This window comes from Peromyscus leucopus, chromosome 14, assembly GCF_004664715.2.
Source record: "Peromyscus leucopus breed LL Stock chromosome 14, UCI_PerLeu_2.1, whole genome shotgun sequence".
In the NCBI taxonomy this organism is placed as follows: Eukaryota; Metazoa; Chordata; class Mammalia; order Rodentia; family Cricetidae; genus Peromyscus; species Peromyscus leucopus.
Genome location: NC_051075.1, coordinates 49,519,149 through 49,542,916, shown reverse-complemented (window position 1 = coordinate 49,542,916; position 23,768 = coordinate 49,519,149). Strand labels below are relative to the sequence as shown.

At 46.4% G+C, this 23,768-nt stretch overlaps 1 protein-coding gene across 1 annotated transcript in view; it reads right to left on the bottom strand.

Annotated features, from left to right (window-relative positions):
- Positions 1-23,507, bottom strand: part of Ttc9 (tetratricopeptide repeat domain 9) — a 37,581-nt gene extending 14,074 nt beyond the window's left edge. The window contains exon 1 of the mRNA XM_028877459.2: positions 22,933-23,507. Coding sequence (XP_028733292.1) covers positions 22,933-23,335 — 403 coding nt within the window. The 5' untranslated portion in view covers positions 23,336-23,507. The remainder of the gene's footprint in view (positions 1-22,932) is intronic.
- Positions 23,508-23,768: the final 261 nt, after the last annotated feature.

Here is a 23,768-nt window from a genome sequence, read left to right as displayed (position 1 = left end):
CTCCCCCGACAACCCCGCAAGGTTACAGCTGTGCATTCTTGAATAGGTCAGAAAGCGCAGTTTCACCTATCCACAAAAGTGCTGATCTTCTGCATATATACAAACGTCCCGCTCAGTTTCTTGTTTTTGTTTCAAGGTCTAGTATGTACAGGGACCCCCTTGCTCCAGCTACTCCCCCAAGTCTAGGCTGGATGCTTGGTTTATTTACCAGTTTTCTTTCTATAGGTGTATTTTCCACATCGGGCTTGATAAATACAGAAAATATTTTAAAAAGAAGCTGCAAAGCCAGGAAGAGAAGGTGGGTTGGGGAGTGGGCTAGAGAGTTCTGGGCCTATTTTCTCTCTTAGGGATCAGCCTGGGGCAACCTCAGACTCCACAGCCAGCCCTCAGTCCCTTTCCCTGTCCCAGTCTGGCTGACAGTTCCAGCTGGCTGACACCTTTATGGCTGGAGTAAGCAAAGGACCACAAATGACTGGACTCCCCTAGAGTCCCAACAACACAAGAGCTTGGAGCCTAAAACGCTGTGACTATAAGAATGAGTTTCAATAGGTTGGTCCCCAGCTCTGTAAGGCACAAGAGAGCCTGGGAAGGCCAGGACAATCTTAGCAGGAGGTAAATTGCTGTTAGCATATCAAAGCCGACACTGGCAGCCAGGTTCCTCATCCCTCCCTGTGACAAGGCCCTCCTAGCTGGCATATCTTGCCTCCTACCCTAAACTTCTCCAGCCCAGGGGCTGGGCTTCCCTTGCCCCAGCTGTCCTTCACTATATAATCCAGCCACTTTGGTTTCTCGGCTCTCTTTTGGGCCTCCTGGCTGCTGCACCTGGCTCCCTTCCCTCTCCTCTCCTCTCCCCCTCCTCATGTGGCTCAGGGTCCTGTCCACTCAGGACTCTCCCAGATTTCCACACCTCTGACTATGTTCTCTCACATATCTATAATAAAATTTTCTCCTCCACCATACCTAGGAGCAGTCATGTCTTTCTTTCTTTCTTTCTTTCTTTCTTTCTTTCTTTCTTTCTTTCTTTCTTTCTTTCTTTCTTTCTTTCTTTCTTTCTTTCTCTCTCTCTCTCTCTCTCTCTCTCTCTCTCTCTCTCTCTCTCTCTCTTCTCTCTCTCTCTCTCTCTGTCTCTCTCTCTCTCTCTGTCTGTCTCTCTCTCTCTCTCTCCCTCCCTCCCTCCCTTCCTTCCTTCCTCCCCTTCTTTTTTTCTTTTTCCATTCAGTTGCCAGGTCAGTTTGGTAGCCTCTGAATCAGTGACTACAATGTCCCCAGCATGATTCATTCTGTGCACTGGGTTAAAACACCTCATGCCAGTGCTGAAAAACGGTAAATAAGGAGGTAGTTACAGTCACTAGCTGTTTCCCTTGTAGGCTTCTTAACAGGGTGGAGAAACGGCACTCAAGTGCCAGCTCTGAAATCCAGAGAAACCTACAGTCTTGAGAGTGTGTCTCCTAAAATCAGGTTTATTTGATGTGGGGATCCCTGTACCATGTGTCCACAGACTCAGGACTCCAAGGACTATAGGGACCGCATGTGTGTCCCCTTCCCCAAATTTTAGCACTCAAGAATTGTACGTCCCTTTTGATGCTTATTTTTTGCAGTACTGGGAATGGAACCTCAGATGTGCTAAGAAAGTACTTTACTACTGAGCCATATGCCTACCCCCTTTCATTTCTTTTTTCTTTTTTTATTAGTTTTTTTTGAGAAGTTCACACAAAGTATTTTGGTAATATTCACTCCTATCCCCCATATCTACACCCCCTTCCCTACTCACCCATCTTTGTCTTTTGTTTTTCTAACTCATCAAGTACAATTTGTGTTGCCCATCTACTCTAGGATATATGGCCTTCCACTCTCATGTAGTCAATTGACTAGGGGCCATACCCTTAAAGAACACTGCCCCCCACCCCCCCCCCCCCCCCCCCCCCCCCCCCCCACCCCCCACCCCCCCCCTTCCCAGCAGCTATCATTTTCCAATAGTTTGTCAGCTAAGGGTGGGACTTAGATACACCTTCCCTCCCCATGCTGGAGTTTTGTCTGGCTTGAATTTGCACAGGATGTCTTGTGCATGCCCTCCTAACCACAGTGAGTTCATAGTGATGTGTCTGGAAAACACAGTTGCCTTGGAGTTATTCACCACCTCTGGCTTTTACAATCCTTCTGTCCACCCCGCCCCCAATGACTAATGAATCCTGGGAGGAGGGGGTATAGCTGTCCCATTTAGGGCTGAATATTCCTCAGTATTTCATTCTCTGCACCTAGTCCAGCTGTGAGTCTCTCTTTGTTCATCACCGTCTGCTACATAAAGAAGAAACTGCTACATAAAGAAACTCCTCTGATGAGAGTTGAGAAATGCACCGACCTATGAGCATAATGATAAATCATCAGGAGCTGGCTTAATACTATGTCAGTTTTGCAGAATAATAGTAGTAGATTCTCCCCTAGGGCCTATGACATGTTTACCCAAGGTTCTTGGCCCAAATAAAGTGCCAGGTATGGGTTTCACCTTGTGGAGTAAGCTTTTAGTCAAATCAGAAAACAGTTGGTTACTCCCATGGTATTCCTGCCACTATTGAACCAGTGAGCGTGTCTTGCCAGGCTGGTTATTATTGTAGCTTCCAGGGTTCACATCTGGGTGAGACTGATGATTATTCTTCTGGTAATGTGCATAACACCTTCCAGAACTATAAAAACTAGCCAGTGGGTATGAATTTTGCAGGTGAGTATCATCTTGATTTCTCCATGTTCTGTGACTCAAGCATGTGGCGCCTTCAGTAACAACAAGGTCTTAATGACAAGTTCAGGGGGACAGTGACCAAGAGCGATGACAACAGCCTATGTTTGGGGTTATATGGGACCCCATTGGCCAACAACTTCAAAAGAGGTAACTCTATTCCTGGCACTGAGCTTTTTAGCTGTTAGCCTGTCGTATCTAGTAGGGGAATTGTTGCTCCACTATAGGGCAACTCCACTTAAACATTTGACGTAGGTATATATTTTAAGAAGCATTTACAGTAGTAGGTTTCCAAATGACTTTTTCTTAAGGTCTTTGGTGTTACTCCTCCCCACATTCCCATCCCCCACTCCAGTTTAATCCTTCCTGTTCTGCTCTTCCTCTTTAACCCTTTATAGCACGATGGTCTATCTCCCGTCCCTTGAACCACCCTCCCCAGGTCTCCATATTTCCTAACTGCTATAGGTATTCCAAATGAAATACATGTATCTGGAGTCCAAGCTAACATTCACAAGGAGAGAAAACGCGCAACATTTGCCCTTCTGGGTCTGGGTTCCCTCATTCAGAATGATCGTTTCCGGCTCCATCCATGTACCTGTGGATTTCATAATTTTGTTTTTCTTAATAGCTGAAAAAACCCCACTGTGTAAATGTATCATATTTTCATTATCCATTAATCAGTAGATAGACATTCTAGACTGTTTCCATTTCCTGGCTATTGTGACTAGAGCACCAATGATCATGGATGTGCAGGTATTTCTATAGTAGGATATAGAATCCTTTCTTTCCTTTTCTTATTCTTTTCTTTTCTTTTTCTTTCTTTTTTTGGTTTTTTTTGAGACAGGGTTTCTCTGTGTAGCTTTGCGCCTTTCCTGGATCTCACTCTGTAGACCAGGCTGGCCTTGAATTCACAGAGATCCGCCTGCCTCTGTCTCCAGAGTGCTGGGATTAAAGGATCATTGCATCCAATCCACTGCCTGCCTGCATGATCTTTTTCTTTTTCATAAAAGATTTATTTTCATTTCTATTGTGTGCTTGTGTGTTGTGTGTACACCCCATAAAAAATCATGTGTGTGTGTGTACACCATATGTGTGCAGGGACCTATGGAGGTCAGAAAAGGGCATTGGATCACATGGATATGGAACTGCAAGCAGTTGTGAGCCACCTACATGGGTGTAGTAAACCAAACTTAGTCTGGAAGAGCAGGAAATGCTGAGCCATCTCTCCAGTGGCCAGATCTGTGTTTCTTAAGAAACATCCAGCTGTTAAGCCCAGGACAGTCACTGGGTACTCCAGGACTAGCCAAAGGGCAGAGATATCAGATGGCCATGTTCTAGAGCTGAGAAATCTGCATGTGTAGACAAACAATTGTTCTCAGACAGACAGACTGTCAAACCGTGGCATCCCGGTTATTTCTCGTGGTGACTTGAGATTTCTGGCTGGAGAGAAGGAACCTGGGCAGGGGATAAGGAAGGAGCAGGGCAAGTGCTGCATGGTAAGAGCAGAAGAATCCAGCTGTGTGTCAGTGGCCAATGGGCATGCACCTCCTGGGAGGGCCATCAGCACAGAGTAGGGAATCCAGAGTGAGCAAAGGGCTGGACCTGCTTTCTAAGCACTGACCTGAGTTACTCTTGATATCCCGCCCCCAAGGCATGTTCTAGTATTTTGTCCATTTTTCAGGAATCAGAGACACAAGGAAGTTGAGTCACTTGCCGAAGGCCATCAAGTGAAGTGTTGGAGCGAGGGTTAGGCTTGAGGACATCTGTCAGTCCAGGATTAGACTCTAGGCCTTCCTGTCAGTCACCTTTTAGACATCTATCTACCTTCCCTCCACCGTCTCTCCCCAGCAGCTGTCAATCTGGTCTCCATGTTTTAAATGTGGTCATTTCAAAATTGTTATATGGGCTGGGCATGGTGGTGCATGCCATAGTCCTAGGAGTCAGGATTCAGTGGTAGGAGGACTGTGAGTTCCAGGCCAACCTAGGATACATTGTGAGTTCAAAGGCAGCCCGGGCTACATACAGAAATCCTTTCTTATAAAAAAATGAATAAACAAACTAATCAACAGAAAGAGAGAAAGAAAGAGAAGGGGAGGGGAGGAAAGGGAATAATATTAAGTTTTTTAGAATTATTTTTAGTCAACATAATTCCCTTGAGCTCTAAGCTGTCACATGTATCAACAATTCGCTCTCTCTTGTGCCTGAATAGTATTCTATGGTGTGGATAGAATCATTTAGTCACAGTTAATTATTTATCTACTGAGGCACACCTGAGCTATATTTTTCCTCTGTTAAAACTAAGTTACGGGTGGTGGTGGCGCACGCCTTTAATCCCAGCACTTAGAAGGCAGAGACGGGAGGATCTCTGTGAGTTCGAGACCAGCCTGGTCTACATACGAGTTCCAGGACAGCCAGGGCTATACAGGGAAACCTTGTCTCAAAAAACAACAACAACAACAAAACTAAGTTACAGAATGGTCCTGCCGCCATAAGGTTTATGAATTGTGAGTTATTATGGATAAAGCTGATAGGAACAGTTATTTCTCCTTTATTTCTCTTGAACAAATGCCTAAGAGTTCAATTCCTAGGTCATAAGGGAGAACAACCCTCCAGTCTCTTGCTACTAGGTGTAAAGTGAGTCTTAGTTTCTTGTAGATGGCTTTTTAAAGATCAGGTACCCCTTTCCTTCCATTTCTATTGGTAGCTTACTGAGAAAGTATGGCTTTGAAAAAAGTCTATCCGTTATAACACCCTCTTGCCTACAGGTAAGGCTTATATAGAATGCGTTGGGGGAATCTCTTCCTAATGAAATTGTGCCTACAGATGTGACCATCAATGGATTCTTTTAGCTATTAAGATTTTACTTTTCATAATCACATACTTAAGTCAGGGGATGCCCATCTTTGCAGTTGTTTATGACACATGTTTCCTTTGCTTTTCCAGACGAGCATCAAGGCTTTTTAAATCCTCACCCAGCACCCGTCACGGTGACGCTCATCATTAGTAAGTAGTATTACCTAGCAGGTATTGTTGGCTCTGCTTCCAGAATCTAGGGCTCGGAGCATTAAGTGACTTTCTAAGCTTTACATTCAACTAGCAGGGAGACAACCAGGATCACTTACTCCCAAGTCACACCCACGGAAGCAGAACTTGGTGTTGCTATTCTCCAATGGCTTCTTCCAAGACCAGAGAGTGGGAAATGGTTGTGAGCAGGAGGATGACCAGATGGGAGCCAGTACCCTCCAAGTAGCTGTGTCTTTGTTCTCAGAAGTATATTCCCTTCCTGCCAACCAGACAGAGGAGTCTCCCACCACACTGCTGCCACTCCCACACTCGGGTCCCACTTGGCAGATTTATCTCGAGGGGGTACATTCTTATTCCATCCCCACACATTTCAGACCTCCTCCTTTTACAGACGATCACAGGTTCCCACTAGATTCAACACAAATACCGTCGAACATGTCTGCTGTTTCTCTCGTGTCTGGGACAGTCTCTTAGAACTCCTTTGCCATTACCAATCTGCCATTTTCCCATCTCTGAAGCCTCCAGCTGGATGGTCCAGTGCTTTTGGTACTCGTTTTTCTCTCACTATCAGTGTAGATCCCGGTCAGATGTCCTTGGTAAAGCTATTCAATAAGGACTCACTTCCCTGTGGCCTCTGCCGGGGCTTCATAAGGAAATCCCTCAAAAGATACTGCTTTCTTCACGTTTTAATTCATATTCACTCTACTGGCAAGCCATCCCTGCACATTGCAAGACCTGCATATGTAGAGTCAACTGTCAGTCACACATATTTGGAGGGGGTAAAAAAAAAAAAAAGGAAAAAGAAACTGCACCCATACCGAACAGACTTTTTGCAAGAAAAATTGTAAAAATTGTAAATTTCTTGTAAAAAGTCTGTTATGTACAGACTGTACGGTCATTATTTCCTAAGACAGTATTACAGCTGTCCACGTGGCAATTGCATTTTTAGGTCATGTAAGTAATCAGAAGTGATTTAAAGTACACAGGAGTATGTGCGGAGGTTACATGCAAATACGATGCCGTGTTGTATAAGGAACAAGAGGATCTGTAGATCTCTGCTGTCTAGTGGGGCTCCTGGAACCAACCCCCATGTAGATTTGGAAGATGATGGGGTAGCCGATGAATGGCTGGTGAAGGAGCCAAGGTCGAAAGCCAGTTTAGAACCCTCTATATTAACAGATATTTATAGGACTTTGGAATCCACTGAAGAGAGATGCAGCACTGAGTCTCAAGGTCAGTTCAGCCTTCAGTGACTGTCTCATGTCACTTCCAAGATGGAGGTCTCTACCTGGCTGCTATGGCAGCTCTCTCCCAAGTTATCCCAACCTCGGTCCCCAACACTCACTCTTGATCTTGATGTGATAGAGAAGGCAGTGGAGGGGTGAGGGGTGACAGGACAGTGTGTACTGAGTCTGTATTAATACTCACTCTTCTTTCTGGAAGCTTGGAGGCAGGTACTGGGTGAATTCAAGTGGACGAAATACAGCCAACCCTTTGGGTAGGGTCAGATTGGCTATTTGCTATGCGATGACATGTACAATCACCAGAAATACTCAAGAGAAACCCGCCTGGTCCTATCTTTCCCTTGTCAGCTCTGTCCCAGGACATATCTTGGTCTGGCCTTGAGTCAGGGATGGGGAGAAATCAGAAGCCAGATTTCCACCCTGTTCTTTTTTTTTTTTTTTTTTTAATTTTTTTGGTGTTTGTATATATATATATATATATATATATATATATATATATATATATTATTTTACAATACCATTCAGTTCTACATATCAGCCATGGGTTCCCCTATTCTCCCCCTCCCACACCCTCCCCTTACCCCTAGCCTACCCCCCATTTCCACCTCCTCCAGGACAAGTCCTCCCCGAGGACTGCGATCAACCTGGTAGACTCAGTCCAGGCAGGTCCAGTCCCTTCCTCCCAGACTGAGCCAAGTGTCCCTGCATAAGCTCCAGGTTTCAAACAGCCAACTTATGCAATGAGCACAGGACTTGGTCCCACTGCCTAGTTGCCTCCCAAACTGATCAAGCCAATCAACTGTCTCACCTATTCAGAGGGCCTGATCCAGCTGGGGGCCCTCAACCTTTGGTTCATAGTTCATGTGTTTCCATTCATTTGGCTATTTTTTTTTCAATAATTGAGTAAAACTGAAATTTAATATAAGCCACAGTCGTCCTAGGGACCTCCATGCTATATATATAGCCTCTATGATTCTATGGGTTGTGATCTGATTGTTCTTTATTTTATATCTAGAATCCACCTATGAGTGAGTACATACCATGACTGTCTTTCTGGGTTTGGGTTACCTCACTCAGGATGATTTTTTTCTAGTTCCATCCATTTGCCTGCAAATTTCATGCTTTCATTGTTTTTCTCTGCTGAGTAGTACTCCATTGTATATATGTACCACATATTTTTCATCCATTCTTCCGTTGATGGGCATCTAGGTTGTTTCCAGGTTCTGGCTATTACAAATAGTGCTGCTATGAACATAGCTGAGCATGTATCTTTAAGGTATGAATCAGCATTCCTTGGGTATATGCCCAAGAGTGGGATGGCTGGGTCTTGAGGTAGTTCGATTCCTAATTTTCTGAGAAACTGCCATACTGATTTCCATAGTGGTTCTACAAGTTTACATTCCCACCAACAGTGGAGGAGTGTTCCCTTTGCTCCACATCCTCTCCAACATTGACTGTCATTGGTGTTTTTGATGGTAGCCATTCTGACAGGTGTAAGGTGGTATCTCAGAGTCGTTTTGATTTGCATTTCTCTGATGATTAAGGATGTTGAGCATTTCTTTAAATGTCTTTCAGCCACTTGTAGTTCTTGTTTTGTGAATTCTCTGTTTAGCTCTTTAGCCCATTTTTTAATTGGACAGTTCAGTACTTTGATATCTAGTTTGAGTTCTTTATATACTGTGGAGATGAATCCTCTGTCAGATGTGGGGTTGGTGAAGATCTTTTCCCATTCTGTTGGCTGTCTTTTTGTCTTATTGACTGTGTCTTTTGCCCTGCAAAAGCTTCTCAGTTTCGAGAGGTCCCATTTATTAATTGTTGTGCTCATACCCTGTTCTTTTTTGATAGTGTGGTGGTTTGAATGAGATGGCTCCCACAGGCTCAGATATTTGCACCCACCTCACACTCATATCACCAGAGGTCAGAAGACCCACCCATCTTTAGTCTGGCCACACCTTCCTGTGGCAACCTACAGAAAAGACAAAGAAAAGCTCTCTGCCTGCTGCCTTTGGATCAGGATGTAAAGTTCTCGGTTACTGCTCCAGCACCATGTCTGCCTGCCTGCTGCCTGCCACCATACTCCTCACATGATGATAATGGACTAATCCTCCGAAACTGTAAGTGAGCCCCCAATTAAATGCTTTCCTCATAAGCGTTTCCTTGGTCATTGTGTCTCTTCACAGCAATAGAACAGTAACCAAGACAGATCAAAATGAAACAACAACAAAAAAACCAAACCTTTCTGTTCTGATAACCTTCCCTGCCATTCTTGAGTGACTCCAGTGACGTCTCTTCTGCCCCTGTTGTCTCTCCCACTGGCCTTCCATCATGTTATCAGATGCTTTGGAGTAAGTTAACAGGCACAACTAAAACAGGAAGAGCCACACACAGCCTTCCTGGCGGCACAGTATCAGAGCAGACTGTTAAGATAGCCAAGACATTGACTAGTAGGACTCTAGCTAAATGAATGAGGGCACATGGATGCAACTGGGCGCACTGTAGACAATAAGAATGTTTAACGGCACCAGAAATATTCTCAATGGAAAATACTGGTGGAAAACGGAGAATGCAAAAATGTGTGCACTGAATGCTGTTAAAAAAAAAAATTCACAACCTCTCCGTCCTCCTCCCTCCCAGGATGATCTTCATCAGCTGCCTCAGCTAAGTGTGGGGAATCTTGGAGGTAGGTACTGGGTAATTCGAGGAGACAGAATACAGCCAAACTGCTCTGCATATGTAATGACAGGAGCTGGGAAGGCATGGGAACGAGGAAAAAGTGATAAACAAAGCCGGTAGAAGGCACCTGCCAAACAAGTAAGGGATTGGTAATTAATTCCTCATAGTGCGATGGCTGGTACGTTTTAATAATAAGAATTTCTAAGAGACAGAAACGTTTTGTGCATCTCATAAACTCCAGTAAAACCTGGAGTGACTCAACAGACTAGTGCATGTATGGTATGTAAGGAGATGGCAGTGAGGCCTGGGCTGCTCTTGGTGACATCTAGGGGGACTGAGCAGCACCTCGTGGAACTAAAAGAGTCAAAAGAGACCAACTTCATTCTTTTTTCAAGACGGGGTTTCTCCGGGGAGTTCTGGTGCCTGTCCTGGATCTCGCTCTGTAGACCAGGCTGGCCTCGAACTCACAGAGGTCCGCCTGCCTCTGCCTCCCGAGTGCTGGGATGAAAGGTGTGCGCCGCCACCGCCGCCTGGCTTCCAACTTCATTCTTAAACCAACTGGAGAAAGGTAAATCTTGAAGTGAGGTGGCTGGTGACTATAATTTATTTGTTGTCATAATTTCTTATACTATTCTGTTAAAGAGAGAAGGGTTTCCACAGACAGTGCTGCCTGTTATAGGGCAGTACCTTGGGGTTGAGAACTGGGGACGTCCTGGTCTTCAAACACCTGAGAGGAGATCCAAGGGACACACATCCACTACTCTCTCACTCCCAGGATACCCAGCCTAGGAGGCAGCTCTGGCATCCAGGTGCCTGCATGACACCTAGAAGATGGGCAGCATCTGTCTGTGACTTCTCCCATGGGCTCCTGCCACATCCCACTCCATCATCCCACTCCATCATCCCACTCCATCATCCCACTTGCTTTCTTGTTAAGCTCCATGGTGACCTACAGGCACCTGAATGATTGCAGAATGTACCTTCTCATCTCATCAAGGCCTGCTGTCAGTCAGACAGCTGGAGACAGGGTTGATTTGGGAGAGCACCCGCCTGCCTGTGGCTCTTTCCCTGCTGGTTCAGTTCACAGAAAGAAGCTGGGGAACCCTGGGGCTGAGGATTGTGGTGGTATTGTGTATTCTAATAAATTTATCTGGGGTCAGAGAACAGACAGCCACTAGATACAAAGGCCAGAAAATGGTGGCACTCACACCTTTAATCCTAGCATTCCAGAGATCCCTCTGGATCTCTGTGAGTTCAAGGGCCACATTGGAAATAGCCAAGCATGGTGACACACGCCTTTATCCCAGAAAGCCAGCCTTTAATCCCAGGGAGTGGTGGTAGAAAGCAGGAAGATATATAAGGCGTGAGGGCGAGAAACTAGAAGCATTTGGCTGGTTAAGCATTCAGGCTTTCGAGCAGCAATTCAGCTGAGAGCCATTGGGATGAGGACACAGAAGCCTCTAGTCTGAGGAGACAAGACCAGCTGAGGATCTGGCGAGGGTGAGATAGCTGTGGCTTGTTCTGTCTCTCTGATCTACCAGCATGGACCCCAATAACTTGCCTCGAGTTTGATTTTATTAATAAGAACTTTTAAGATTCCTGCTACAGAGGATGAAATGTGGAGAACAGACACATCTAACTGAGCCTCATTCACTTACAAGGTGTCAGCCTGGAGCCCAGGACAGCCTAGATGCCAGCAGGTTCTTTCCTTTTTTACTGTGTGTGTGTGTGTGTGTGTGTGTGTGTGTGTGTGTGTGTGTGTACGCACATGGAGACCAGAGGTTAACTTGGGTGTCCCCTTCAGTCACTTTCCACCATGTATATTGAGATGACGTCTCTGACTTGAACCCAGAGCTCGTGATTCAGCTAGTCTAGGTAGGAGTCTTGCTCTGGGGATACTCTTGTCTTCTCTTCCCAAGTGCTGGGCTTACAGGAGGACCACCACTCCTGCCCAGAGCTTTCGTGGGTGCTGGGGATCTGAACGCTGGTATTCGAGTTGTTAGCAAGTACTTTACCCATTGCCCCATCTCTCCGATGCCCACCAAGCAGTTCCTATGTGTTTCCTAAATGGATCCCTCACTCCTGAGAAGCCGGAAGGGGGTACAGGCTTTTGACTCTCTGGGCCCAGGAAAGGGGGTCCTGATGGGATCCACCCGACTCTCAGAGAACATCTGGCCAGCTTTTCCTTCACTCACACTCCCCACACGGACACCAAAGGTGTTGGATACGTCTTGCTCACCTTTCCTACCCTGTGGCTGCTTGGTGGGTGAGACTTCCATGACCCCTCCCTTGTCCTCAGAGTTTTCTCATCTCCTTCTCACGCCCCTAGAGCCTCCTTTGCCACATCCTCCTCACCTCCTTCCAGGTACTTCTCTCTACTGACATTAATATAGCCACCTCTGCATCCCATGTGGTACATATCTTATTCCCATGCAGTAACGAATAAAGCAACTCCCGGGCAGGGGTTAAGTTCTGTCTGGAGTTAACGGAAAAGCCAAGATTCAAATCCAGATCGGTATGCTAAACGGGGATCGTTTTCCATTACTCAGCCATACTTGTTCATTGCTGGGGCCCTGCTGTGTGGCTCAGGCTTTCCTCTGTTTTTGTGCCTCCCCCCCCCCCCTGAACACAGGCACATAGCCCTCCCTATAGAGGTATCAGAGAAGAAACTACTCAAATTTCTAATAGTTCTGTAGTCTCTACAGTCTGGAGGTGACAGGCCTGTCAGAGAAAAGCGCTCAGTTTTGACTTAGTATGACTAAAACTGTCAGATCTGGCCGGACTCCCCAAGGCTATTCAGCTTTAGGCCACTGGTGGTTGTTTTTTTGTTTTTTTGTTTTTTGTTTTTTTGTTTTTGGTGAGATGCTGCAATTTGGCGGGCATCTATTCCCCGAAAATCTTGCCCTTGCCAGCCTGCGTCTCAAAAGCTTTTTTTGTTTCTTTCCTTGCCTCCCTGGGGGTCATTTCTGGTGTGGATGACTGCATGGCTGGAGTCGAAGTCAGAACTTTTGACACATCAGGGCAGATACAGCATCAGTGGGTGCTATTTCTGGCCAACAATGGATGCCAGGGTCCATATAGAAATTTATATCGGCTTTAACCCTTCCTCAATCCACCGTCCTCTCAGACACCCCATATCCCTAACATCCCGGGAGACAATGAAATCCCTTGGCCACGTCTCCGAGTTGCAGGGGTTGCCTGGCAATCTCAGCCAAGTTCTTTGAATGCGTAGCTGTCAGCACAGATGAGTCAATTGGAATAAAAGAGGGCTTGTCTCCCATTTCCCTCCCCAGATCTGGCGGTTCCCAGAGACAAGACAGGAGGATGGCTACAAGCCCTGCAAAATCCTAGTGGTTTGGTGCTCCTGAAAGGGGATTTGGAGAGAAGCTGCCCCACTGTTTATACACAGGGAAACCGAGCCTCTGAAGGATGGGCTCTGCCTGAAGGTGCAGAGCAGGGTTTCAGCAGAGCCTGGTCTTAAAAGTCTGCCCCCCACTTGGCATGCTGAGAACAGAGTGGATCAAGTCTGGGTGGTGAAGAGCCATGGCAGGTGTCCAGTAAAGATCAGATGAATGAGTAGGCTTCCTTCTGGTACTCTGTCGGAGCCAGCAGCAGGCAGGATTCCCTAGACAAGAATCCTGAACACTCATCCCACCCCTTCCCAAATGCTAGAGACACATCAGTAATGTTCAGGACCAACCTGGGTCACAAGCGATGACCCTATCCTTCCCCGGCTCACTACCAGATCCAATTTATGCCAATGTGCGACATTCTCCTTACTCTGTGAGCTACCATGCTGCCAGGATTGAGCTCTGTATGTGGACTGGATCCTATCAGGGGACATAAAGAGAAAACACGGAGTCTGGGATAATTTGTTTGACATCTTTGATGTTACTGTCTGACAAAGAGAGACGAGACATAGTTGATTCCCAGAGTGATGCTGAGAAACGTGTTTGTGTGTTGGGTTACCTTGGGGTAAATGTAAGGAAAGCGAGAGAGCTCATAATTTCTCTGCACAGAAAACTAATGTCATCATTTTTCTTTTAAAAAATGTTATGAAGCATACAGTTAATATATATTATATATTGTACATAATATACATACAAGCAAATATTACCGAAAGATTTCAAATAAAGAGCTCAGCTCCTTTGTCTGTCTTTCTTCTGTCTAAAGTTCCTCAACTAACCTCTGTTTTCAAAGGGGACAACGGACTGCTTCACTGTGGTTTCACATAATCTCAAATGTTCTTAAATATTCAAGTAAGGGAAGTTATATTAAATGCTCTTCTGCATTCTGCCTTTTTTGCATAATAAATTTTGGAGACTGATCTCCATAAGGACACACAGAAGCATGCTGTTCTGTGTGATGGCTTGTGGTGCCGAAGAGAAGGACATGGGGAATTTATCTTTAAGAGACGGGAGAGGACTTCAGAGGTCCCAGAATCCAACCCTTCATTTTTATAAACTAGAAACCTGTAACTCAAGAGGTAACATTCCTTGGCTTGAGGCACACAGCCAACAGGAGACAGAATTGTAGTCCAGGTCCCTTCACATCAGGCCAGGCTTCTGCTATGTTCCTAAAGATGGGCTTGTGTGAAGGAAGCAGCCACAGGTCAGCTTCCAGAGAACACACCCACTGCACCTTCCCTAGCAGGTGATTTCTTCTGTGTCTGAAGTCAACACCTACTCTTAGCATTCCCACTTAAACTTCTCAAAACTTGTGGCTGGAGCCACAAACTCTGGAGCAGGCAGGAAACCCAAAGGAGGCAGCGGGTGGGCTTCTGAGTCTCTATGCTCATTGAATAGTTTCACATATTGGATTATGTTGTGGAGTATTATTTTAAGATGTGTTACATTTATTTACACTGTGGGACATTTGTTCTAATGATGCAAAGATGTATTGCATTCTTTTTTTGGGGGGGAGTTTCAAGACAGGGTTTCTCTGTGTAGCTTTAGAGCCTGTCCTGGAACTTGCTCTGTAGACCAGGCTGGGTTCGAACTCACAGAGATCCACCTGCCTCAGCCTCCTGAGTGCTGGGATTAAAGGTGTGCACCACCACCGCCCGGCTGTATTGCATTCTTTTTTGCTTCATTTGTTTAACTCTGTGAAGCTGTGTTGCTTTGCCTGTCTAAATGATCGGTCTAATAAAGAGCTGAATGGTCAATAGGTAGGCAGGAGAAAGGATAGGTGGGGCTGTTGGGCAGAGAGAATAAATAGGAGGAAAAATCTGGGAAGAGGAGATAGAGGAGCAAGAGAAGGAGGAGGAGAGGAGGACTTGAGGGGCCAGCCACCCAGCTACACAGCAAGCCATGGAGTAAGAAGTAAAGAAAAGTATATAGAAAGGTAAAAGCCTAGGGGTAAAAGATAGATGGGATAATTTAAGAAAAGCTGGCTAGAAACAAGCCAAGCTAAGGCTGGGCATTTATAAGTAATAACAAGTTTCTGTGTGTGTATGTATTTGAGAGCTGGGTGGCGGCCCCCAAAGAGCAAAGAATGAAAACAACCAACTACAGACTTATTCTCTGACCACACAAACTCAGGCCACCTTTCCACTGATGTGGGAGGGTGTTGAAGCTTATGGTTTGAATGTGAAATGTCCCCACAGGCTCAACTGTTGGAACAGTTTGTCTCTATTTGGTGGCTCTGTTTTGGGAGGGAGGGTTGGGAGGTAGCTGGCAGTCATAGGGCAGCAAATTTGTGGGACATAGCCCTGCTTTCTGCCAGAGCATTCTTCCTGATTGCAGCTCATGTAATCAGTCACCACAGGCAGGCGGATCACTCCTATAGTTACGCCTTTCCAGCATGATGGAATGTGAGTCCCAACCAATTCTTCCTTTCTTCATTTGTTCCTGTCATAGGCTCTGTCACAGCATGAAAAGTCACTACCACGCCAGCTCTGCCTGGTCACAGAAGCCAGGACAGAAGTCACAGAAGTCAATCTCTCAGGACCACCACAAAATGAGAAACCTAGTCCCATGAGGCGCAAGCACAGAAAGGGAAGCATAAGTTCCAGGAGAAACGACAGAAAGATGAACAAGGGAGTCGCCCTAGAAATGTCAAAGTGCATCCTTCTAACAGTGATGAGATGTTGTTGCAAAAGAAGAAAGCAGACAAACCAATAGAAAATCCAAGAAAGCGCCTTTTAGTACCCAAGCCAATGCCTGCAAAGGTTAGAGATATCAGCTTGATATCTTTGGCCTTAAAAAAAAATAATTTTGTTTATTTATGTTTCTAATTATGTGTCTGTGTGTGAGTATGGCACAGGGTGTCAGTGCCCAAAGAGGTAAAAAATGTCGATCCCAGCAGAGCTGAGGTTACAGGCAGTGGTGAGCCACCCAAAGTGGGTGCTGGGAACCAAACTCAGATCCTTTTCAAGAGACAGCAGAGCCATCTCTCCGCCCCCATCTTTGGTCTTTTTATGTCTCATGCTGTTGTCTGGGCTAGGGCACGTTACTGTGCTGTGATCGAGACTCAGCCACATCTGGGCAGAAATATAAAACCATTTCAAACATATATCTGACTCCAAAGGGATCAGGAAATCTTGGGTTGGTTGGTTCCGACATCCAGTTCCCATCCTCACCGTTTGGAACAGGTACAGCCTGGTGGCAAATGATACAGTGGAGGAGAGACTTTCCCCTCTGCAGCTGGTGCCCAACCTTTTAACATCCCGGGAGCAGCTTTTGGCTTTTCCGCATCTTGATGTTTCTTCCTGTCTGGACAGCCGCCAGATCTTTGCATCTTGCACAGACATTCTTGAGTATCTGGGCTGTGGGGAACCTGGTTTTAAGATCCCTTCAAGAGTTTCTGGCTAGAGGCTGCATGATGGATGTCCCTTGGAGGCCAAGTAAGGGCTTCAGAATCCACTTTAGAGATTCAGCCCAAAGTCCGAGGTCAGACTGTTCTTCCCAGTGTCTTCCTGAACACGTTCCACACATTTAATCCTTCCATCTTTTTTTTTTTTAAAGATGGTTTTAGAAGCTACATTTATAAGGTCTTTAAAACATATTGTCCAAATGCTACCTATGTGACAGCTCCAGATAACAGCAGCTTTGAGTCTCTCTTCCTTCCCTCTTAGTTCTTACCCCAAATCTCATCTTTGGGCCACCAGATTATCGTTTGTTACTAGTCTCTGAAGCCCTCTTCATCTTTCAATTGTATTTGTAATTCATCCACCCCTATGCTAGGCTATCTGGTTCCACATCTGTTTTTGGCAAATACTCTTTTCTTTTTAGACTTCATCTCAGAATCTACACCTAGTTTTGTATGTTTTAGATGTACCCATTCAGTCATCTCCTACAGTCTCATTGAGGGTTGACTTCAAAAGCAAACCACTTATGAAGCTGCCTAGGGCCCTTGTTCAGAAGCATCCCAGTATCCAGTGTTTGGTTTTATATTCTTCTGATGCCTTCTTCAAATTCTTAACAATTTTGAGCTTTGGTTTTTTGTAGAGGAGGTCTGATGACACCATATAATGTGCAGTACTGTTCTTGGAAGCCTCATTCACATATGAATTCATAATACCCCACAAGCACAGACTTCTGGCAGATCCATGACACAAAGTTCAATGTGGGTGGGTAAAGGTGTCGTGTCTTTAATTAAGTAGACATGTTGGCAAACCCAAGAGACCACACTCTTCCTTAAACCAGAAACCTCTTCAAATTAAGGGGGTAGGGCAGAGGGGGGGGATGTTCTAAGTAACACAAATGTCCTATAGAACCCAATCATATCCTTTCTTATTTCTTTTGAATCTTTGGCTTAGCCAACCACTTATGCTGGAAATGGCAGAAACAAAAGGACAGAGTAACCCATGGTTCCTTCCTCTTTCCTTACTTATCAGAAAACCCTGTGGGAAGTGTGCATATGGCATCTGCATATAAAATATGCATATAAGGAAGTTAAATAAAAGCAGTTCATTTGTGTAGCATTTCTACTGTTCCAGTAGGAATGAATTATGCATGCATGTAGGAACTACAAAGTATGAATTGTGTAATTTTTGATTCCACATACAAGTTAAGTAGTCATATTCTCATTTAAAACTGACATTGTACAAAACACAGATGAACACTAAAATTCATTCCAATATAAAAATTTAACTTTCTTTACTTGTAATGACATTAAATAGCAAATTTAAAATCCACCATGTCAAGAGAGAGAAACCAAGAAAGAAAAGTTTTATCTTTTGCCTTGTTTGGTTGTTTTTGAGACAGTCCAGCTTGAATTCACTATGTAGACCAGATGGGTTAGTCATGAACTCACTGTGTAGACCAGGCTGGCTGGCCTTGGACTAACTATGTAGACCAGACCAACTAGTCCTGAACTCATATGTAGACCAGACTGGCTAATTCTGAATGCTTATGTAGACCAGGCTGGCTAACCCTGAACTTACTATATAGACCAGGAAAGCTAGCCTTGAACTCATGACCCTCTTGCCTTAACCTTCCAAGTACTGGGTTGCAGTCATGTCCCAGGTAAAATTTTTATATTTTAGGATCATTAGTGATTTGATTTCCCTGCTTTTTGAACAAGTTCCATATTTTCTTTTCTTTTGTTTTTTCAAGACAGGGTTTCTCTGTGTAGCCCTGGCTGTCCTGGAACTCATTCTGTAGACCAGGCTGGCCTTGAACTCAGAGATTCTCCTGCCTCTGCCTCCTGAGCGCTGGGATTAAAGATACATGCCATCATCACTTAAGTTCCATGTTGTGCTAGGCTCTTGTCATAACTAGGTTCCGATTGCTGTGATAGAACACCATGACAAAAAGCAACTTGGGAAGGAGGGGGTTCATTTGGACTTACTCATCCCAGTTATAGTTAGTTCATCATGCAGGGAAGTTGCTAGTGCAAGAGCTGAAGCAGAGGCCATGGAGGGGTGCTGCTTACTAGCTTGTTCCTTGTGGTTTGCTCACCCTACATTCTTATACATCCCAGGACCACCAGCCCACTATGGGTGAGGCTGTCCCACATCAATCAATCAATCAAGAAAATATCTCACAGATTTGCCTATAGGCCAATCGGATGGGGGCATTTGCTCAATAGAAGTTCCCTCTTTCCAAACGATCTTGGCTTGCGTCAAGTTGACAAAAAACTAAGACAGCTCTGAAAATTATGTGCCGAGCCCTGACCTCATGACTTCAAGACATGTCTACTAGCACCAATAAAATTAGTTTCAGAGGACACTATCCCAGGATTTCTCTTGGTAGGAACTTGCTCCTAGGCCTTGTCATACTTTTATATTGGGGTCTTCAGGTGAAACTAATATGATACTGTCTACCCTTTGGTAAGACAAAACAAATGTCCCAAACATAGCTCTAAATAGATAGAAAAATGGCAATAGAACAAAATGGTAAGTGTTTATTACAGGTCATGAGGAATATCAGGGCACAAATTTCTAGCCTTTGCTTGGATCCAACGGCACCTATCTCCACAGCTTCACTTGAAAATACCAATAAAGCAATGTGTGGTGCATCTCTGTAGCCATACCCCAGACACAGCCTCCAGAGTCCCAAGAGGAAATGATCTACCCTTCATGAGGTTCCAAGGCCCCAGGAGAATCATGTATCTTGTTCGGATCAACAAGACTCAATCGGCTGTCAAATGCGTGCTTGCTCTGTGGCCTCAGTAAGGCTCAGATTCCTCAGTCTTCCTGGGCGGGTTAGATTAGCTTGTCTATTGAAATTCTGAAAGAAGAAAATACTACACCCTTGGATTTCCCAGAGAACAAGGCATGCAAAACCCCATCAGCCATGTACAGCTAGCCAGAGTCCTCCCAACAAAAATGAAATCTGAGTCAGAACTGGCAATAATCTGGGGCCATTTGCAGACTGCCTGCACACCCTTGCTGGGCCCCCAGGGACATTCAGGTGGGTGTTAGACTAACACCTCTTACTGCATCCTACTATCTCTCTTGCTATTCTCGAGGGTTCTATAGACAGAACACGGGGGTTCGTGAGCTTAAGTTTTCTCCAGAAGCCTCGCCCCAGTCTCTTGTTTAGAGAAAGCAACCCTTAGCAACACAGCCTAATTCTCTGGGTATTTCTAAGCTATTCTAAGTACCTTCCCAATGCCAACCCTCTATCTCTACATATGGCTCTATGTGAAGGACAGCGCCTTAATCACATCACCAGGCTGCCCACCAAAACCCGGATGGAAAGGGTTAGCTGCTTTTCTGCCGGGATGAACCTGCTCTTGCCCACCTCCTTCCTGTTAGTCAGGACTCAGGGTAAAGGCTGTCTCATGGGTCAGGCTGCACTGTGCTAGCTGTAGCTAAAATAACACAAGTCTTTCTTCTTTCCTTTCTGTCCAAAGATAACTGAAAATACACTTAAATTTTTTATTTTGTGTTTAAAATAATCTTCATGGAACTATTTTAATGAAATGTATAAATGCTTCTGACACAGTGGTAAGTGGGGTCAAGAGCAGGATGTGTGACTGTGTACACAGGAGGACAAGGAGCCTTGCTTTGTAAACACACACATATTCAACACAGATTTTTTTTTTTTTTGTTTGTTTGTTTTAGATACGGTTTCTCTGTATAGCCCTGGCTGTTCTAGAACTCACTCTGCAGACCAGGCTGGCCTCAAACTCAGAGATCCACCTGCCTCTGCCTCCCAAGTGCTGGGATTAAAGGTGTGCGCCACCATGGCCTGACTAAATACAGATTTCTTTTAGGTGGTAGAGTTAGAGGTCATTCTTCATTTCTTTAAATGTTTTGCTGTTTTCTAGAAGAAATCATCTATTTAGGTATCTACTCCTTTGATAATCCCGTGACAAAGGATTATTTGTTTTCAGCTGGGACTTCTGAGAGACTGGGAGCTGATTTAATGTACCATCCCAAAGGAGAGCAACGTCAGGCTTCTCATCAAAGTGATTTCTGTGCAGAGCCTTTCTGCTAGGTGGTGAATTTTCCACACAGGGTGTAGACTTTGACAAAACTGTTCATCTTGTCATCACTCACATCATTATGTGAGATCTGAAGACATCAAGTGGTCCTCTCAGAGCCTTGAATCAATGTACTGTCTATTTTTCTTTCCTGATTACCAGGACTGAGGGCTCCCCCAAAGAACTTTAAAATGTGCACTTTGAGAGCCCACCTGAGTCTGGGTACCAGGTATCAGGGGAAGTCTGGAAGATGCTGGCTTTCTGCATCAAATTGTGATGGTAAGGGCATTGTATTGGGAGATGGATGGCTCTGGAGCCTTGGGATACCCCTCTGCAAGGCGGATGGCCATATTTCTTTCAGTTGTGTGTGTGTGTGTGTGTGTGTGTGTGTGTGTGTGTGTGTGTTGCTGCATGCCTGTAATCTAACCTTCGGAGGCAAGAGGACCTCTGAATTCTAGGCCAGCCTGATCTACATAGTTCCAGGCCAGCCAGGGGTACATAGTGAACCCTGTCTCAAAAAAAAAAAAAAAAAAAAAAAAAAAAAAAAAAAAAAGTACATGTAGGTACCTAGTACTATACAGGATAAATCATTAATATTAATAAGTGATGGACCCCAGAGAAGGCAGCAGCAGTGGAAGTCTGTAAGGGTCTCCTTCCATCCAAAGTGTTTGGGTGTCAGAGACAGAAGTGGAGGGGCTGTCCAGACCTCAGCCCGGCCCTTGGCCTGACCAAGGACACATCTTGGGTTTCACCATAGAAATGTGGCCACTTGTGGGGTGGAGGGCCAGCAGTGTTAGCTCCTCACTGGCCAGGAGCCAGCAGCGTGGGGTGAATGTGGTTCTAGAAGGCCAGTGGATAATACTGGAGGCAGGCTCCATTACCACTCCAGAATCACTGCATTAGCCATCCAGAGTGCCTCTGCCTCCACCCACAGCTGCTTTGCCCTTTAACTATTCATCGGGGCAGCGGCCAGTATGCCAGATACTTACAGGAAATCAGAGGAATCCAGTATCCTTTTATGGATTCACATATTCCATCTTTCAGCACTGTTCTTTTCTCTGGTGCCGTTATTGGCAATCCTGGGGCCAACATCACCATCTCTACTACTAGTCTACTACTGCACTACTAGTCCCCTTAGTATAAAAATTCGTTATGTTTGTAAGCTACTTCACAATATATAAAGTGTCTCCCCGGGCTGGGTTTCACCCTAGTAAAGAGGATCCCTGATGGGGGCCTGGTAGCACAGTGGTAGAGCGCTTGCCTAAAGATGTCCTCAAACATGGTATAATGGGAAGGCAGAAGGCTGGTGCTCAAAGCTCAAAGGGTTTGAAAAGGGCACAGTTGTAGTATTTCTCTAGCAGACACATCCACGGTTGCCTCCCCCCATCCCTTTGCTGGAACAGGCCACAGTTAGTTCAGGCAACTTCCAAGGTTGGAAATGAAGAGGTGCCCCTTTTATTCTACCAGAGAGGCTTGACCATGCCCAAGTCCCAGCACACTGGCTTGGAGAAGAGGAGAGTGGGTTTGCCATTGTAAGGCAGTGGCTTATACCACTGTTTCCCACATTTCACAGGAAGTCCTTTGAAAGACCCAGAGTTTTCCTTTTTTTTTTTTTTTTTTTTTAACTGACTTTAAATATTTGGCACCGTATATAAATTAACCTCATCCCTAAAGTGCACTGTGGGAACGTGTTCCTTTAGCTCAACGGAAGAGCCTCATGTAGAAGACCAAGAATTCAGCAGGGCTAGCGACCTACCTACCATGAACCCGGGGCTTTTGGGATTGCTGGAGTAACCAGCAGTACCCAGAGAGAAGAAAGTAGCATTTTCGGAATCCATTTTGCTCAGGATGTTGAGGGCATGCTGGAAAAATCCCCTTTGCTACTGGGGCAAAAAAGAACTTGGGGGAAGGCCGGTTCCTACCGAGATGCATACCTAATGGAAGGCAGAGGCCAAGTTTGGAGCCAGTGATACCTGAGTGGGGCACTTGGAACCCATGGCTTGTGGGGCACACCTGGGTGCTGCCTCTATATTTTGAACCCAGGTTCACCGGTGAGCAGTAGCTTTCGCTGCCAGACCCGCTGGGTTGCCCCCTGTCTGTCCAGCCATTTAAAGTTAAGATTTACTATGTAAGGGAAGAGACTCGAGATGACTCTGGCCTTTGGAAGGCATCATCTTGAAAGTCACACTTTTTCTCAAGCGCCTCCCTTCCAGGTCTCCTCCCTAGAGCACGGCTGTCACAGGAGGGAGTCAGCGCCGCGGTGTGCCTCACCGGCGCTCTGGGACCTGGAGGGACTAGGTCGGGGGAACAGGGGACGCATGGTCGGGCGGGGCCCCTAGAGGCCGGGGAAAGGAGGGGTGGGGGGCGCGGCGGGGCGCGGCTCACCTGCCAGGCTGTTGTAGCAGTCGATCTCGATGGCTTCAACCGTCTTGCTCTGTTCCTCGGAGAGACGGCTGGGTTTGGGGACCCCGGCCGGGGAAGCTGGCCGCGCGTCCCGCTCCCGCTCCCCTGGAGGCGGCAGCAGCCCCTTCAGCTCCAGCAACGCCCGGTGGTATTTTCCGATGGCTTCGCGGAATTTCTTGTCCTTGTAGCACTGCGCCCCTTGGCTCTTGAACTCGTGCGCGCGCCGGATGAGCTCCGCGGGCTCGGCCGCTGACCCAGCTTGGCCCCGCTCCGGGGCCCCTCCGCCGCCCGGGACGCACGGTGGTGGCGCGGCCCGCGGCCCCTCGCCCAGCACGGGCGGGCTAGGGTTCCCCAAGGCTCGGGCCGCCAAGCCCTTCCTCTCCATCCGGCCGCCGCCCGCGCCTGGAGCGCGCCGCGATCCTGGCTTTAAAAGCGCCGGGCGCTGGCTTCGCGCCCCGCAGACTCCGCCGCGGCGGTGACCCTGGGCGCCGCGCGCTTGCCCCGCACTCCCATCCTCGTCGCCAGCCGCCCGAGGCTGCTCCCTCCTCCTGCGATCGCTCCCCCTCCCAGTTCCCTCCCCCGCTCCCGCGGCGCCCGCCCTCGTCCCCGCCCTTCTCTGCTCCCCGCAACCTGCCGCCGCTGGCTACCGGACCCTGTGCGCGCCGGGCCGTGGTGCAGGGGACAGCGGGCCTGACTGGGGTGGTGGTGATTGTCGCTGACCCGGAAGAAGCTGGGCTTGCTCAACGGAGGGGAGGATTAACGACAAAGAGGGCCCCCTGGTTCTCATTCATCCAGCCTTCCGAGGCGCGCCGCGGCCG